Source organism: Temnothorax nylanderi, unplaced genomic scaffold (genome assembly GCF_030848795.1).
Source record: "Temnothorax nylanderi isolate EJ_2023f unplaced genomic scaffold, tnyl_v1.0 TNYL_tig0607_pilon, whole genome shotgun sequence".
Taxonomy (NCBI): domain Eukaryota; kingdom Metazoa; phylum Arthropoda; class Insecta; order Hymenoptera; family Formicidae; genus Temnothorax; species Temnothorax nylanderi.
This window is the reverse complement of record NW_027249669.1, coordinates 69,269-85,000: the sequence shown is the minus strand read 5'-3', so window position 1 is coordinate 85,000 and position 15,732 is coordinate 69,269. Positions and strand designations below refer to the sequence as shown.

Sequence of the window (15,732 nt, the reverse complement as noted above, 5' to 3'; positions counted from 1 at the left end):
GGGAGTCCCTTCGGGGACTCGCGAGGCAGACTACCTCTATAAACAACTGTCCGGCCGGTCGGGGCCGTGAGGGAAGAGTCTTTGCTCTCCTAATCGACCTAAGGGAAGGAAAACCCTGACAGAAAACCGGGGGACCGGCTGCCCTGCTTAGGAGTCCGGGTCTGGGCGGAGCGGGTGGCCCGAGGAAACTCGGGCGTAAATCCAAGTCCCGCCCACCTGGATTCCAACGGCCGGTAGGGGATGGCGACTCTGACTGCAAACGCCCGGTCGGTCGGGACCGTTAGGGGGGAGTTTCTACTCCTCCCGTCGACCTAAAGGAAGGAAAACCTTGATAAAAAAACCACGGGGTTTGGGGGTCTTTTTTCGGCCATTGCACGTCGGTGCTCCGGCAGGTTCGAGGAGGGAGCAGGTTTCCCTTGGAGAGTGAGGTAGCGGCGGGGGTTCTTCGCTCCGCCCCTGGGCTGATCGCGGATGCCGGATCTCTCGGGCAATGCCCCGGTCCGGTGTTCGTTCGGCCCTGGGGCTCGGCGGAGGTACTTCCCGTCCTACGTCGCCCCATCCCGGGGTTGGGCCACTTACCCATTGCACGCCGGTGCTCCGGCAGGGGGTGGCTCGGGGTGTTTCTTTGCGGGTGGGGGTAGAGTCGGCCGCGGTTCCCTTGGTTGGGAGGTCAAAAGGCCCACTCTCCGTCTTCGGACGGAGGCGTCGCAACCTAGGTCGCGTGCACTGTGGGTCTAGATCGCCTTTCCAAGGGGCTGCGAGGATCCCTTCTCTCCTGGGAGGGGGGGATAACCGCCTCTCATTCGGCCCAGTACGTGGTGCTGGGTTCTGTGGGGGGCAGGCCCGCGCGAGGGGATTGCACACCAGGGACGTGGTCCCACGGTTCCCCGAGCGCGGAGGGTCGTCTCGGGCCGCGCGAAAGTATTTCGAGGTCGGGGCCGGGGCAACCTGGGTGGGAGACCCGTCGGGCCGCTCGCACGTATTCCGAGGTCGGGGCCGGCGGGTCTAACTTCCAGACGCAAGGGCCGGAAGCGCGAGAAGAGGCTCTCTGACGGACGACCGCTTCACTTGGGGGGGTTCCTGTGCCCTGTCCTCTCGCGGGTGGCAGCAGGGGGGGACTGGGATCGAGCGAGACTCGGCCAGCTCCGCCCCTGTGACGGGGAGTTTGGGTCCGGGATTGAGCGCGTTGCTCGGCCGGACCCGCCCCGTCGGCTTGGCGCGCGGGAGGGGTATGGTGGGAGCCCTCCTTACCCGAAGTCCGTCAGAGTGCGCCACAGGGGTCGCCGGTGCGGAGGGTACCTCGGCCGGCGATCCGGAACTTAAGCTGGCACCCTCGTCGGGAAGGGTGATGAAGGGGTTGCGGCCTCCTACACCCGGAACGGCGGGGGGTCTTCGTCCCCGTGTGTGGCGGCGCCCTCCGCGGTGTCCCCGTTGTCGGAGGCGGGGAACCCCCAAAAACCCACGGGCGTTAGGCCCCTTGATGGGCCGCGCCCGTGGGCGTGTAGGGGGCTGGGACCGGCCCCAGATGCATATCCTGGGGCCATGGTGTAGCCTGCTCCCCGGGGGAACTCGAAGCCCGGCCGGCCCCCTATTGGGACCGGTCGGTGAGGGCATGCCCTAGCAGGTAGAGCCGCGGATGGTCTAGGGGACCGTGATTTAATGGCTAATTTTTCTTCTTCTCAACAACAAACGGACGTGGGAGACATGGAAGGGAGGGACACAACGGTGGTGGAGACAACGATCTCCTCCGGCGGCGGGAGGAGTAGGGGGAAAAACCCCACTCTCGCTCAATGACGGCACCACTTAGCGTAAAAATAAGGAGGGGTCAGAGCGAAAGCAGGAGCCGAGACTCCAGAAGGAAGGAGGGGAAGAGGAGGCAGGGTTCTCCCGGTTCTCCCGGTTCTCCCGCATTTCTCTTACTCGCTAAGGACAAAGGGAGGGACAGATCAAATCAGAGGAAGAGATCTGATTTCCGAGAAAAACACGTATTAATGCCCACAGGGCAGGTGTCGGACACCGCCACGGATACGGAGGTAGACGTCGACATAAGAGTCGAAACCGAAGACAACGACGACGACTTTGACGACGCGGTAGGAGAGGCGCAAGAAAAAGAGGGGGAAACCACTTCCACCGGGCCGGACCCTAAAAGAGTGGAGTTTGCCAGGGCAATGATGAAGGTGGTCAGGGAGAGGGTGGTGGAGATGATAGGAGAAGAAGACTGCCCCTCCTTTGAGGTAGTATGGGAGAAAAGCAAGAGGGGACGTACCCCAGAAACCGGGGACCTGTATACCAAAAGGATGGTGGATGCGGCCAAAAGCATTATATCGGCAGCTCAGGAATTTAGGCAGCTGAAGGATACGACGGCCGCCGCAGGATTATCAAAAAATAGGAGGGCGGCGGAGAAGAAACTCGACGAGGAGTTGGACGAAGCGCCGACTGGGTCGCTCTCAGAATTGATGTACGAGGCAATCAATAGGGTGGACATGGTGGCCACGAAGTCCAACAACTTAAAGGGAGATTATAGGAAATTCCTAAATGAATCCGCCGCGACGCTGAAGGTGGCCACGACGAAACTCATCGAGAGGAGCGGGCCCCCTGCCGGCGAAGAGGAAAGGGAGTCGGTGGTGGAAGAGTTGAGGGAGAAGATCGCACAGCAAAAGAAGGAGCTGGCGGACTTCCAAAAAATGAAGGAACAGCTGGAACAAACTCAACGCGATTTGAGGGCATTACAGAGCCAAATGGAGGAGCAACGCAGGGAGGAAGCCTCACGAGATCAACGGGAGGGGAGGGCAAAGAAGAGGAAGATGGTTCAACCTCTCGCTACCTCCTCTTCTTCCGAGAAAGAGGAAGAGACTCTTCCCGCCTTCCAAGTAGATGGGACTCAGGGAGAACCGGAGGAAGATACCTCGACTTTCATGGAAGTCGTGGAGATCGTGGAGGAGAGCACCTATGACGCGGTAACGGAGGAGCTCGCGAGAACGGGAATGCCACCGGTGTTGCGTCCGGTAATCCAGAATAAGGTCAAGGTTATTGACCCGGGGGTGCCCCCAAAGTCCGTAATGCCCGAGGGCGGGCCTTCCAAGGGTATCGAGGGCACAACCATGGAAGAACGCCTCGCAAAGATGTTGGTGGCATGCGTGGAGGATAAGGTGAGGGGGCTGGAGGAGAGGCTAATCCGCAGGATAGCCCCCCCACAAGCAAACAAGAGGATGGCGGATGAAAATCTCCTGGGGGAGAAGGGGAGAACGGTCGATCCGCCGAAGGGAAAAGGAAAGGGGGGAAAGAAGAAAGAAAAGTCGCTTGCCGCGAAAGAGGCGGCGAGCAAGAATACCCCCTCAATGGATGGGCGGAAGGAAACGCTCCCAAAGCCCACGCCAAACAAGGAAGGACCTACCGGCAACCCGAACACCGGAGTTGGGTGGTCACAGGTCGTGGGTAGGAAGGCCGGTAAAACGGTGAGAGCAGGGAACACCGGTCAAGGAAAGAAGACGGGTGTAGAACCGAGCGGCGGAACAGGGAACAATGCTGCCTCCCAGCCTAAGGTGACGAAAAGGAGGGTCCCTAGAACGGTGGCGGTGGTCCTCACGTGTCCCAAGGACACCTATGCAGAGTGCATGGGACTCGTGAAACAGCGCATCAAGCTCGAAGAACTGGGGATAAAAGGTCCTTTAAACGTGCGGAAGACCGCAACGGGGGCCTTGAGCCTCGAGCTGGCGGGGTTGGAAAAGGCGGCTAAGGCGGACGCTCTGGCCGCAAAAATGGAGGAGGTCCAAAGGGGCAAAGAAGGCGTCAGGGTGACCCGTCCGGCGATGACGGCGGAGTTGCGCGTTAGCAACTTCGAAGAGTCGGTCGCCGAGGAGGAGATCAGGGCCACCCTGGCGGAAAAGGGCGGCACCTCCCCGGCTAACGTAACGCTGGGACAGGTGCGCAAGGCGCCTAATAAACTATGCACAATTTTTGTGCGATGTCCGATAGCCATGGCCAATATGTTGGCCAGGAAAGGGCGGGTGGCACTGGGGTGGGCGAACTCTAAAGTCGAGATGCTGGAGAGACGCCCACTCCAGTGCTACAGATGTATGGAGGTCGGGCACACCCGGGCCACCTGCCATAGCGAGGTCGACCGCACCGGTGCGTGTTACCGGTGCGGAGAGACGGACCATCTGGCCCGGGTTTGCACGGCCCCGCTCCGATGCGCAGTCTGCGCGGATAAGGGGATGCCGTCGAGCCACCGGGTGGGCAGTAAAGTCTGCTCGAGTGGCAAACAGAAGGAGAAGGGAAAGGCCCCTGAAAATAAAGGGGCCAAGCGAACAGAGGCACCGGGGAAGAGTGGAAGGGCCTCAAACGCAAGGGGAGGATCAGGGAAGAAGGGAGAAAAACCCGTCACCCCTGGAACATCCGGGGTGAAACCAGCACCCAGGATAACGGGACAAGGGGTGTTGGTCGACCGGAAAATAACTTTGGTCGACAGAAAGGCGAAATCCACCGGAAAACCCAACGCAACAGAGGTGATGGAGGTGGACATTGTCACGGAGGGGAAGGGGGGGTGGGATGGACCCCTCCAAAAAGACCAATGGGGTAGAACCCATGGAGGCGGAAGACGCCGCAGTGGCGGCTGTTGATGCAGCGGTGAGGGACTCTTTGGGGACAACATAAAATGCCCCTGAAAGTCCTGCAAGCCAACCTGAACCACGCCCGCGCCGCCCAGGACTTATTTGTCCATACCTTGGCGGAGCGCGGGTGTGGTTTGGGTATTGTGGCGGAGCCCTACAGGGTCCCGGCAGACCATCCCTGCTGGACCGTGGACCGTAGTGGCTCCGCCGCATTGACGTGAAGGACGCTGCCACAATCCCCTCCGTGCACACCGCTCGAGGCCGGAGACGGATTTGTGGCGGCAAAGTGGGGGCTCATCTCCGTGGTTAGAGTATACGCCCCTCCGAGTTGGGACCTGGCCAGGTTTAAGCTGATGCTTTTTGAACTAGAAAAATGCGTCAGGAGGTGCTTGCCTGGTCGGGTCATGGTGGCGGGGGACTTGAACGCGAAGTCCTCGCTGTGGGGTTCCCCGCGCACCGACAGGAGGGGCGATACGTTGGAAAGGTGGGCGGCGGGACTCGGCCTGATACTAATAAATACGGGCCGAGAGAGCACATGCGTGCGCCGGCAGGGGACGTCCATTGTCGATTTGACATGGGCCAATCCCCCTGCCGGGCGTGAGATACGCAACTAAAGGGTGGTCACGGACCAGGAGACCTCGAGTGATCATCTTTACATCGAGATGACGGTCCGGGCCACTCCTCCGGGGCTGCTCACCCGCCGCCGAGAGATCGAGGGTAAAAAACGGAGATGGGCCCTCAAAAAATTGGACCGCGATTTATTCGAGGCCGCCATAGGGGGGCTAACATGGGGGAAGGCCGACGCCAAGGAGACAGGGGGCGTGGATGAGAGGGCAGCGGGGCTGGTGGAGTTAATGTCGCGTGCGTGCGACATAGCCATGCCCCGCGTCAAACGTCTCCCCCCTCGGCGCGCGGCCTATTGGTGGACGGAGGAGATAGCCGAACTTTGGCGCTCCTCCGTCCGCCATAGAAGGATATGGCAGAGGGCACGCGCCAGGAGGCGCGGTGCCCCTAGCGTGGAGGAAGCGGGGGAGGCCTGGCGAGCCGCCCGCCAGGACCTCTCCCGAGCGATCTTCGCGGCCAAGAAAAAGGCGTGGAAGGAGCTCCTCGCGAGCGTAGACGAGGACCCGTGGGGGCGCCCGTATAAGCTGGTCCAGAATAAGCTGAGACCATGAGCGCCCCCGCTGACGGAAACGCTCGACCCCCGGTTCGTCGACGGGGTGGTGAAGACACTCTTCCCTGTCGGCGACGAAGGAAGGGTCCTGTTCCCGGAGATACCACCCTGGGAATGGGACGACGAATGGGGGGTCAGCGAGGAGGAGCTCGCGAGGGCTCTCCGCAGGGTCAGGAGGAACAAGGCTCCTGGCCCTGACGGTATACCGAGAAGAGCCTGGACCTTGGCCGCCGGGGGACTGGCCGGCAAGATGCGCGGAGTTTACACGGCGTGTCTGCGAGCCGGCCGGTTCCCCAAGCGATGGAAGGAGGCCAGCCTCGTGCTCCTGCCGAAAGCTGGCAAACCAGCGGATTCCCCGTCCGCATACAGGCCCGTGTGCTTGCTGGACGAAGCGGGAAAAATCTACGAGCGAATTATCGCCGAACGCCTCGTCCGGCACCTCGATGAGAGGGATGGAAGTGGTCTATCGGACGACCAATTTGGCTTCCGTGCGGGCAGATCTACGATCGACGCGATCAAACGCGTCCTTGCCCGTACGGAGGCCGAAATAGAAGAGGGGAGGGTGGTGATAGGCGTATCTTTTGATGTTAAGAACGCCTCCAACTCCCTCCCCTGGCCGGTGTTGGGGAGGGCACTCCTAGACTGGGGAGTCCCTCCATACTTGATAGAGGTCGTCCAGGACTACCTCCTGGATTGAGGTCTAATGTACACGGACCAGGACGGGGTCCTGAGGGTCAGGTTCGTAGGCTGTGGGGTCCCCCAGGGGTCGATACTGGGACCCCTTTTGTAAATTATCGCCTACGACCTGGTCCTCAGGGCAACTCTCCCCCCTAGATGCTGGCTCTCGGGTTACGCGGACGATATTTACCTGGGAGTCAGCGGGGGGAGCTGGCAGAAGCTGGTGAGGCTGGCCAACGTGGCAGCAGGATGCGTGGTGCGCTCCATTGAGAGGCTGGGGTTAGAGGTGGCCCCACAAAAGACGCAGGCGACGTTCTTTTTCGATCGCAGGGCGTCGGGGTCACCTCCGGAGGGACTCAGCCTCCGGATCAATGGAGTGAAGGTCCAGATCACCCTTCACATGAGGTACCTCGGGATGTGGCTGGACGGCCCAAGGAGCTTCGGCGAGCACGTCGCTCGCGTGGCTCCAAGGGCGGTGAAAATGGCCAATAACTTGGCCCGGTTTTTGCCGAATATCGGCGGAGCCAGCGGCGGCGTGCGTCGCCTCTACGTGGCGACGTTCCACTCGGTGCTGCTTTACGCGGCACCGATATGGTGGGAGAGGCTGGCGAGAAGCGTCACCCTCAGTGCACGGATGGCGGCGGCCCAGCGTATAATCGCGAATCGGGCCGCCAGGGCCTACCGGACCGTCTCACACGTGGGGGCGACCATCCTCGCCGGGATCCCCCCTGTCACCTTGATCGCGGAGTCGTACGCGAAAACGTACGACGACGTGAAAGCGATCAAGGCTAGGCTGGGGGTTGTCAGGGTCCCGGAGAGGATAAGAGGGAAGCTGAGGCTCCAAAACGCCGAGATTCTCCTCCAGAAATGGAAAACATTCCTGGAGAACCCAAATCTTATGGGGAGGAGGATCAGAGAGGCCGTCCAGCCAGTACTCGAGGGGTGGATGGAGCGTAAGAAGAGTCGATATCTTACGTTCCACGCGTCACAGGTAATATTGTGACCGGAACAACGAATAAAATCGTGAAAAGTTAAAATATAGCCACTTACTACTTGGGCTGTGTTAACGGTCGCCACTGTATTTTCAGGCTTAAATACAGAAACCTGGTTCAACTGCGTTGCCCCGTCCTTCCTTCTCAGCAAGATGGCTGTCGTTTCTACGTCGCGGACGTGTTCAAGACCGTCGGCCACGCCCTTGTTAAGCGAAGCGTATATACGTAATATCGGATAGGATGTTCACTGGGGTCGCGAATGAATATTTGTTTTGTTTATTATAAACAAATAACAATTTATTAATTAATATTGTACAGCATCTCTCTTCGCGCGCGTGTTCGCTCGATCGCGTGGGAATACTTCGAGTTGTTATCGAAACGCCGCTTTCTTTGTACGGATCGTAATGATCTAAATAAGCGCAAAAGGAATCTCCCGTATCACGCACTCACTGTCTCTACGAATGTATAAATCACGCTACTGACGCTAGCGGATAACGGGATAAGAACGCCTTTTCCGATTTGTGTGGCGCAACACGTGTTGACGCCTCGAAAACTCACGACGGACTGTCCGGGAGGAACGGGTCGAGTTCTCCCACCTTAGACTCACGCATGCGCTGAGTCCTCGTTTTAGGCGCGCAGCCACCGTACTGGCTGTTCGGACCTTGGGGTGTAGATGGTACGACTCCATCTGCACTTCGTACACCGAGTCGCTCTTGAGACTCGGCACCTCTTCGTAAGATGCTACACTAAAGTGCAACGGCGCGACTTGGCTTTCGCACTCGCGTGAACCAAACGCGTCGCTGCACGCAAACTTCGCGCAAGCGAACCAAAAGTCACTCGACTCGCATCGAGTGACTCTCAACGTCACAACAGACGAATCCTATGAAACCAGGTAAGTATTAGTTTTCTCTTTCTTTTAGGTACCCAGGATCGCTATGGAATCGTCTCATCTAATCACCGGAGTCGGTGTAATAAAGGTAAGTATATAGGGTAAGTATAACGCGGCTTAAAATTACCGCACGCATAATCGCATAATAATAAATTTTTAAATTGACAGGGAATAATGTAATAGTATCAAAAACATGAATATAATATCAAATTGGCTGAATGCCGTCTAAAAGTGTAGAAAGTTCACAAAAGTGTAATAAGGTGTAACTGAATATAATGAAAATCAATGCAAAATGCAATGTTAAATAAATCTTTGCCTGGAATGACTCCATTTGGCTGTTTTCTCTTCCGTGAGATGTAACTGTAAATAATATTCGTAAAATTCAATGAATTTAAGGATTTTGCACTCAAAGTGCTAAAAGTGTATCAAAAGTGTAATTGCCGTGGCTGGCTCGTCTCGCACGCTTATCCTAAGACGTCGAGTGTAGAAAGTGTAAAAGGTGTTGCACCTTTCGGTGACTCGGTTCCGCACGCTGAAATCTAACATGCAGGTGTAAATGGTGTATCAAGTGTTGCACCTTTCGGTGGTTTCGTCTCGCCCGCTGAAATCTATCATGCAGGTGTGAAAAGTGTCAAAAGTGTTGTTAAAGTGTAGAGCCTTCACCGGCTCGTCTCGCACGCTGAGTTGACATGCAAGTGTAGAAAGTGTCAAAAGTGTAAACAAAGGTGTAGAGCCTTCGCTGGCTCGTCTCGCACGCTGAATCTAAGAAACAGGTGTAGGTGGTGTATCAGAGTGTATTGAAAGTGTAATCGCCTGAATTATGTGAACCTTCGCAATGTATACGGGAATTTGTCCCACTCGTTATTAATGTATTATTATAAATGAAATTAAGTAAATGAAATATATTATATACGAATTGTATCGTCCAGCTGTCATTCTTTGATCAGCCGTGGATCTACTCCTACGCCTAGTATTAATATGTAGAGTGTGAATATTATATATAGTGTTATGACCATGTCTGTGTCAGGGAAATTGATAATTAATGGATAAAATATGATTATTGAAATTATTAAGAATTCTGAAAGTTTCATGTTAAAAATTGTGGTTCTGAACTGTGTCTAGCTGCGTAAACTAATAAAATCATGTATATTATGAATATTGTGAAAAGTATCAAAATGAACGTTATAATTGTTATATAAAATTTGTCTGTGGGCATCTTTAATAACCCTTATTCGAATATATTATAAGTATGATGCAAATTAATGCTATTGCAAAAGAAATTAACGTTAGCGTTATTATTATGGGTTTGCACCTCTCTGGAGGCATTTAATCTCTATCGGGTAATTATGAATGGATAGGATCTTGTCTTAGGGTAATTATCTGTTATTGGGTAAAATGTCGTTTATTGTATCTCCTTGCTTTCGTATCATGCAGTGTACTGAGTTTATGTATCAAAACGTCTACACCTCGCTGGTGTATATGTGTCGTGCAAATAAAATTATATAATTAAAATAAAATTGAATAAAATATATGTTATACAAAATAATATGAATATAAAATGGACTTAGTGTCCCACGCTTCAGAGGCTCGTGTACTGTTGTGAGTCGGTCGCTCCCGGCTGCCCTTTCTCCTGTACTTCGACCGTCATGGGCTGCACCTCCTGCCGCCCGGCCTGTCCAGCGGGCTGTTCGCCCACCTCCAGCAACCTGCGAACCTCCTCGTCCGCCTCCTGCGTGTATCTCTGGGTGTATATTTGACTGTCAGCCTCGCACAGGCCGCTGTGGTTCTCCGCCACCGTCTCTGCGGGCTCTACTAGCACCGGTGTGGCTGGTCTCTGCTCCTTCTGCACTCTCTGCACCCTGGGTTGTCCTTGCGACATCTCCGTCGTCTCCAGGAATGATTCCCGGCTTGTCTCGGAAACGGGTGCTCTGGCTAACGGTTCCAATATCAGGCCACGGATGCTTCGGCCATTACCTGTGGCGCATCGGGAAAAAGCGCACCGCGCGCTGCCACTACTGCCTGGAGGAGGCGGACACGGCGCAGCACACTCTGGAGTCTTGCCCAGAGTGGGAAGACGAGCGCCGTGTCCTCCGGGAAGTCATAGGGGAGAACCTCTCCCTCCCGACAGTGATCGCGAAGGCGGTCGGGGAGAGAGAGGGAAATGCGGAAGCATGTTGGAGGGCGTTCGCCTCCTTTTGCGACAATGTCATGTCGCGAAAGGAGGCGGACGAGAGAGTGAGAAAGGGGGAAGTTTCCCCCCTTCCAGTGAGGAGAGCGAAGATAAAGCACCGCGGCCGAGGCCGCCGCCGCCGCCGAGAAGACGGTGGCGCGCCGTCAGGCCGCGAAATGCCCCAGAAGTGGGGAGGGACTAAAACAACGGCTGGGGGCGGGGGGGGGCGTCCTCCGACGGGGGGGCGTCCTTTTCTCCCCGTTCCCCGCCGGCTGGCCAGTAAGGATCGAGTGTTGGTGGAGAGAGGGAGACTGAGGGGGAACGACGGTCTCCGTTTTTACGGAGACTTCTCCTTCCCCTCCACGGTGCGGAAGCACGCGAAGAGGGAGGCGGGATGCGTCGGGGGTCTGGCCTCAGGCCCTCTGGCCCCTCGGTCCGCGGACGGAGAATGGTAGTGGACTATGTTACCGAGCCCTGTCCGTCTGCGGGTGCGGGGCTGGGGGTTGGGGGCGCGGCCCCCTAACGCAGGACTCGCCAAGCCGAGTGATCGGCAAGGGGGGTGGCGCGGGGGGGCTCGGGCGGGGATCCCACGGGGTCCCTGTCACAAGCGCTCCTCCTGCGTCGCGTGGGGGGTGGGGGCGGGGTCCGGGGGCTTGCCCCTGGGCTCTGGCTCCACCAGCCTTCCACGGGAAGGCGCAAGGGGGGGAGGAGCCCACCGCTTCGGCGATGGTAACTCCTCCCCTCTCTCGCCCGAGGGGGCGGGCGAGCGGTCGGGGAACACTCGTCCGCTGCGAAAGCATCTCTCGGAGGGGGGTTGGCGGGTGAGGTTGTGACCGGACGGCACGAGTTAGGCCCGATTCCGGCGGATAATATTTCTATCAAACGGTCGCCACTCGGTTTCACCTTCGACTACCGAGAAGGTATGTTAGTATCAACGCCCCGATTCTTCGCAAGACGCTAATATTATTTCTTTCTTTTAGATCGATGTCCCTGATGGATCACCGTTGCTGCTACCCGTCTCCAGATTCTCGCCTATTCGCATACTGGATAATGGTAAGTGTCGCTAATAACTTAGCCGCTAACTCCCTTCCTCTGTTTCAGATTGGCGTCCAGGATGGATCGCCGTTGCTGCTACCCGTCTCCAGATCCTCGCCTATTCGCATACTGGATAATGGTAAGTGTCGTTAATAACTTAGCCGCTAACTCCCTTCCTCTGTTTCAGATTGGCGTCCAGGATGGATCGCCGTTGCTGCTACCCGTCTCCGGATCCTCGCATTACCGCATACCGGATGAAGGTAAGTCTCGATGATTATTTTAATTATATACTAATACTTTTCTTCTGTTGCAGGTTCTTGCCCAGGATGGATCGTCGCTGCTGCTGAACTTCCCCGGATCCTCGCTTTATATCGCATACCGGATTGCCGCTGGACAACGATGGATCATCGCCAAAGGACAAGGTAAGTAGAAGGAGTATAGTTAATTTTATAATTAATCTTGAGATTTTGTTTCAGAAATAATTATTCTTTAATTGTAGATCATCATTTCAACTCTACAGGCCGTTTCACAATTATCATAAGGTGCTTCACAACGATGGTATTGCGCCTCAGTGTGGATTGCGTTCTTTCGATAAAAGTTGCACAATTGATTAATTCGCGTATCTCGGCTTATTAGTTTCGTCGATACAATGCCTTTTATTAAGATAATTAATTTCGCCAGAGTGCTCGATGCCCCTTGGCAATCACTCCGAGATCACGTGACACATACGTGATTATCACTCTATCATACAATGTCCGTGCGCACAACTAACGCTGGAGTATTCGGTTGTTTTATACAATAATTAACGCCGTCTGCACAATACTTTGTATCCGCGTAACCCAATGTTCGCGGTTGTTATATACTCGATATGCACTTCCGTTAGTTAACAATGTATCCGAATTTCAACTCGACGTATTCGGCTAACACACGATTGTAATTGGCAACTCGGTGCCCCTCGCTATTGTTAAATGAGTTATTTTACGCGATAGTACGCGGGAGTTCCCGGTTGTTAAGTATAACACGTATGCTGTGAGTATAGAGCGTGATACGTCTTTTCGCTACGGCTATACCCGAGAGACTGCAGCGAGCAATGGCTCTCGCTTCGCCTCCCCACTATGCCGAGTCGTTCCCACTCCCGAACTTTCTCTTTTCGCCTATTGTATTCGGCACGTACGCCCGGCGCGATCACGCGAAAACAACATGACTATCACGCACCCGCCGAATGCCCTATTGCGCACTTCGCCTTCGCGATCGTTCCAGAAGGTTCCCGTGGAATTTTCCACGCACAGCGCAGTGCGAGAACCTTCCGCCTTCGATCCCGATGCACCAAGTTTTCACCTTTTGGAATTCTTTAGTGTCGTTGACGCCGATCCGTGCGCACCTCCTTGGAGATGCCCTCGATGACGATTCCGGGTGATTTTCCTGTAGACGATGTCCGGGTGATCTTTCGATTGTCGGCCGTTGACGCCGACCCCTCGGATGCCCTGCTGGGATGCTTATAATGCCTCTCCTGGCCTTCGTTTCTGGGGAAGATACGTTTCCCGGGAACATGGTCTGGCCATGACGCCGACCCTCTGGGAGGGTGTCCCAGGTCCTCGAAAGATGGATAAGAACCTTTGTTCCTGGAGGAAATGTTTTTCCCGGGAACTTGGTCTGACAATGACGCCGACCCCCTGGGAGGGTGTCCCAGGTCCTTGGGAGGTGGCTGAGCACCTTTGTTTCCGGGAAAGATGAATTTCTCGGGAACTTGGTCTGACGATGACGCCGACCCGGTGGACGTGTGTACCAGGTCCGGGAAATGCTCCTCCGGGCCCCTGATTTTGGAGACTGTCGCGGTTCATCGCGTACGCATCACAATATTCACACCGACCCCCGTGCGCGAAACTAAAACTTCTTTTGTCATGAACCACCAAAATAAACGTTTTTACGGTCGGCGGAGTGTCGAAATCATAATTTAACCTATTCTTTTGACCACGCGGGCGAAGCGCTTTGTGGCCTAGTCTTATCGTCTAAACGGACCTGATGGGCCTTACGCATAACTTATATCTAGCGAACTTATATGTACGATGATTCGGCGGCGGAAACCCAAGGAAAATAATCACTTTATTGGCACGAAGGTACGCAACATCAGGACGGACAATTAGATCCCAAAACCAAGAAATCAAAATAATAACCTTAAGAACACTATATATCGCGCGGGCCCTACTGCCCCGGAATCATCCATCGACCTCGCATGGCCTTAGCCGTGGGGTTTCCACGTCTCGTCTCCGTCATCACTCTCCCCGGATGGGATCTCGAAGTCGTCGGAGGGCTGCTCCTCCGGGCCTATCGGGAAGTCGTAGCCCACGACCGCGGCTATCTCATCGATGATTGGCGGTGGCGTGGGGCTTAGGATCGGCATATCCAGTGCCGACATCATCAGCACTGGTGGCAGTGCTGGGAGGGCCGTCTCCCTGGTGACGGCGACCGCGTCAGAACTCTCCGCCTACTCTTCCGGCGGGGTCACCGTCTGGTTCGCCTGGATGGCGCGAACGTGGGGCAACGACAAGCGGCGCAACACCACTCGGGGAGACCGGCTGGCAAACCGGCGCGGCGACCGCGAAGAGCACGGTCTCAAGGTTAGTGCCACTCACCCGCCATAAGTAGTAAGCTCGTAAGGGCCAAGCGTGGGGGGACTCATGGACGGTATACGATCGTGATTCCCGGGGTCCCCCAAATAAATAACGCCGCGGAGGTACTCGGAGAGGTTTTTAGCGGGTGGGAGTCCCGCATAACCGCCCTCCCTGCCCCGGGGAGGGGGTATCCGTACGGATTTTCCTCTTCGTAATAAAAAAAAGTAGAAGTTACCATAAGTAAGACCACTTACCGACAGTAGAAGTTACCATAAGTAAGACCACTTACCGACAGTAGAAGTTACCATAAGTAAGACCACTTACCGACTCTCTCGTGGTGGACCACCTTGGCGTGGTGAGAGGGCTCCCCGTTCGGATCCGACGGGCCATGACCGGCGTCCTCTGTTCACAGAGGATGCCGCGGTGGCTCGTCGGTGAGGTGCGGAGTCTAAGAGTCCACCCTTCCTGCCGCCGGTCTTTGGACTCCGGAGAAACGGGAAGAATGGGGGTCCGGCAACCCCCTTAAAGGGGCTTGTTCGGGAGTCGCAAGGAGTGGGGAGAGGGAGCGCAAATCAAGTAGAGTGAATGTATGGCAATACACAAAACAATATATTCTTTCAAACTTTGGTACAATTGATTTTTAGTTTTATCAGCGGCGCCGACTGGCGCCTGAGGCGGGGAGCCTCTCTCAAAATATATCACAGGGAGGGGGATTTTTAGAAGGTGAGGCGAAGGCGTGCTGCCTGTTTCGTTGGCCGTCGTCCCGGCGGATTCTTGTCTGCGCGATTGTTGTTTAAATCGAGCTTAAGGGAAGCTCCCGGAGTGGGAGGAGGCCGATCCAGGGCAGGCTCTCGAAGCTCTGGAGACGCTTCCTGTTGGAAGGTCTGCGTGCCCAGTGTTCGGCGTGATCGGGGCGGCCACGACGTCTGAGTGGCCACCGATTTCCGTCGCGCCTCTCTCGAGGGCGAGATGGGCCTGTTGCGGCGAGGGTCTCCTGGCGCGAGCCCTGTTTCTGGGCGAGTCAGGCGAAGGCGATGCTCCGGGATCGAAATCCTTTCGAGCCTTCACCTCGGTTCTCGCGCTGCTGTGGGAGCGGTCGGTTGCGTCCTGGCGAGTGACGCTTTTCCACGGCGGCCTCTTTTCCGGCTCCGGCCGTGGCGGCTGTTGGGGGTGGGCGCCTTGTTTGCCTTCCCTGTGGAGGGGACGCAGTGCACCTCGGATCGGAGGCGACTGGCGCCGCGCGCCTCCACCGTTAAAATTCTCGACGTCGGGCGAGCCGACGGAGAAGGAGAGTGAGAGTTAGTTCTGCGGAACTGATTCATGCGTCTCGACACCGGGAGGGTGGAGCCACGGAATAGTGCGAACAAATTCTGCTTCTTCTGGACGGGCCAGGCTTCTTATTGCGTTGAAGGAGTTTTCTTCTCACGCGAAAAGCGGCCCTCCGGCGGCGGCAGGTGCTATTGTTGCCGTCAACACACTCGCGTTTGTTGTGCTCCGCGGGCGCTCGCGAGAAGCGCGGTGTGGCGGGTGGCAGCTATATCAGGCGCGTTCTCATACATCCCGCCCGCCTCG

At 56.1% G+C, this 15,732-nt stretch overlaps 1 protein-coding gene across 1 annotated transcript; it reads left to right on the top strand.

Annotated features, from left to right (window-relative positions):
- Positions 1 to 6,487: 6,487 nt before the first annotated feature.
- On the top strand, positions 6,488 to 9,314 carry LOC139784292 (uncharacterized). Its single transcript, XM_071723456.1, has 4 exons — positions 6,488 to 6,522; positions 6,619 to 7,453; positions 8,375 to 8,431; positions 9,273 to 9,314. The coding sequence occupies exons 1-4, from the start codon at positions 6,488 to 6,490 to the stop codon at positions 9,312 to 9,314; spliced, it is 969 nt and encodes a 322-aa protein (XP_071579557.1).
- The last annotated feature ends 6,418 nt before the right edge of the window (positions 9,315 to 15,732 follow it).

What these genes read in the sequence shown, in the direction of transcription:
- LOC139784292 (XM_071723456.1), top strand. Translation starts at nt 6,488, where the DNA reads ATGTACACGGACCAGGACGGGGTCCTGAGGGTCAG. An exon ending in TTACGTTCCACGCGTCACAG is followed by an intron (nt 7,454 to 8,374) that starts GTAATATTGTGA and finishes TCTTTCTTTTAG; the next exon opens with GTACCCAGGATCGCTATGGA. An exon ending in CCGGAGTCGGTGTAATAAAG is followed by an intron (nt 8,432 to 9,272) that starts GTAAGTATATAG and finishes TGTATCGTCCAG; the next exon opens with CTGTCATTCTTTGATCAGCC.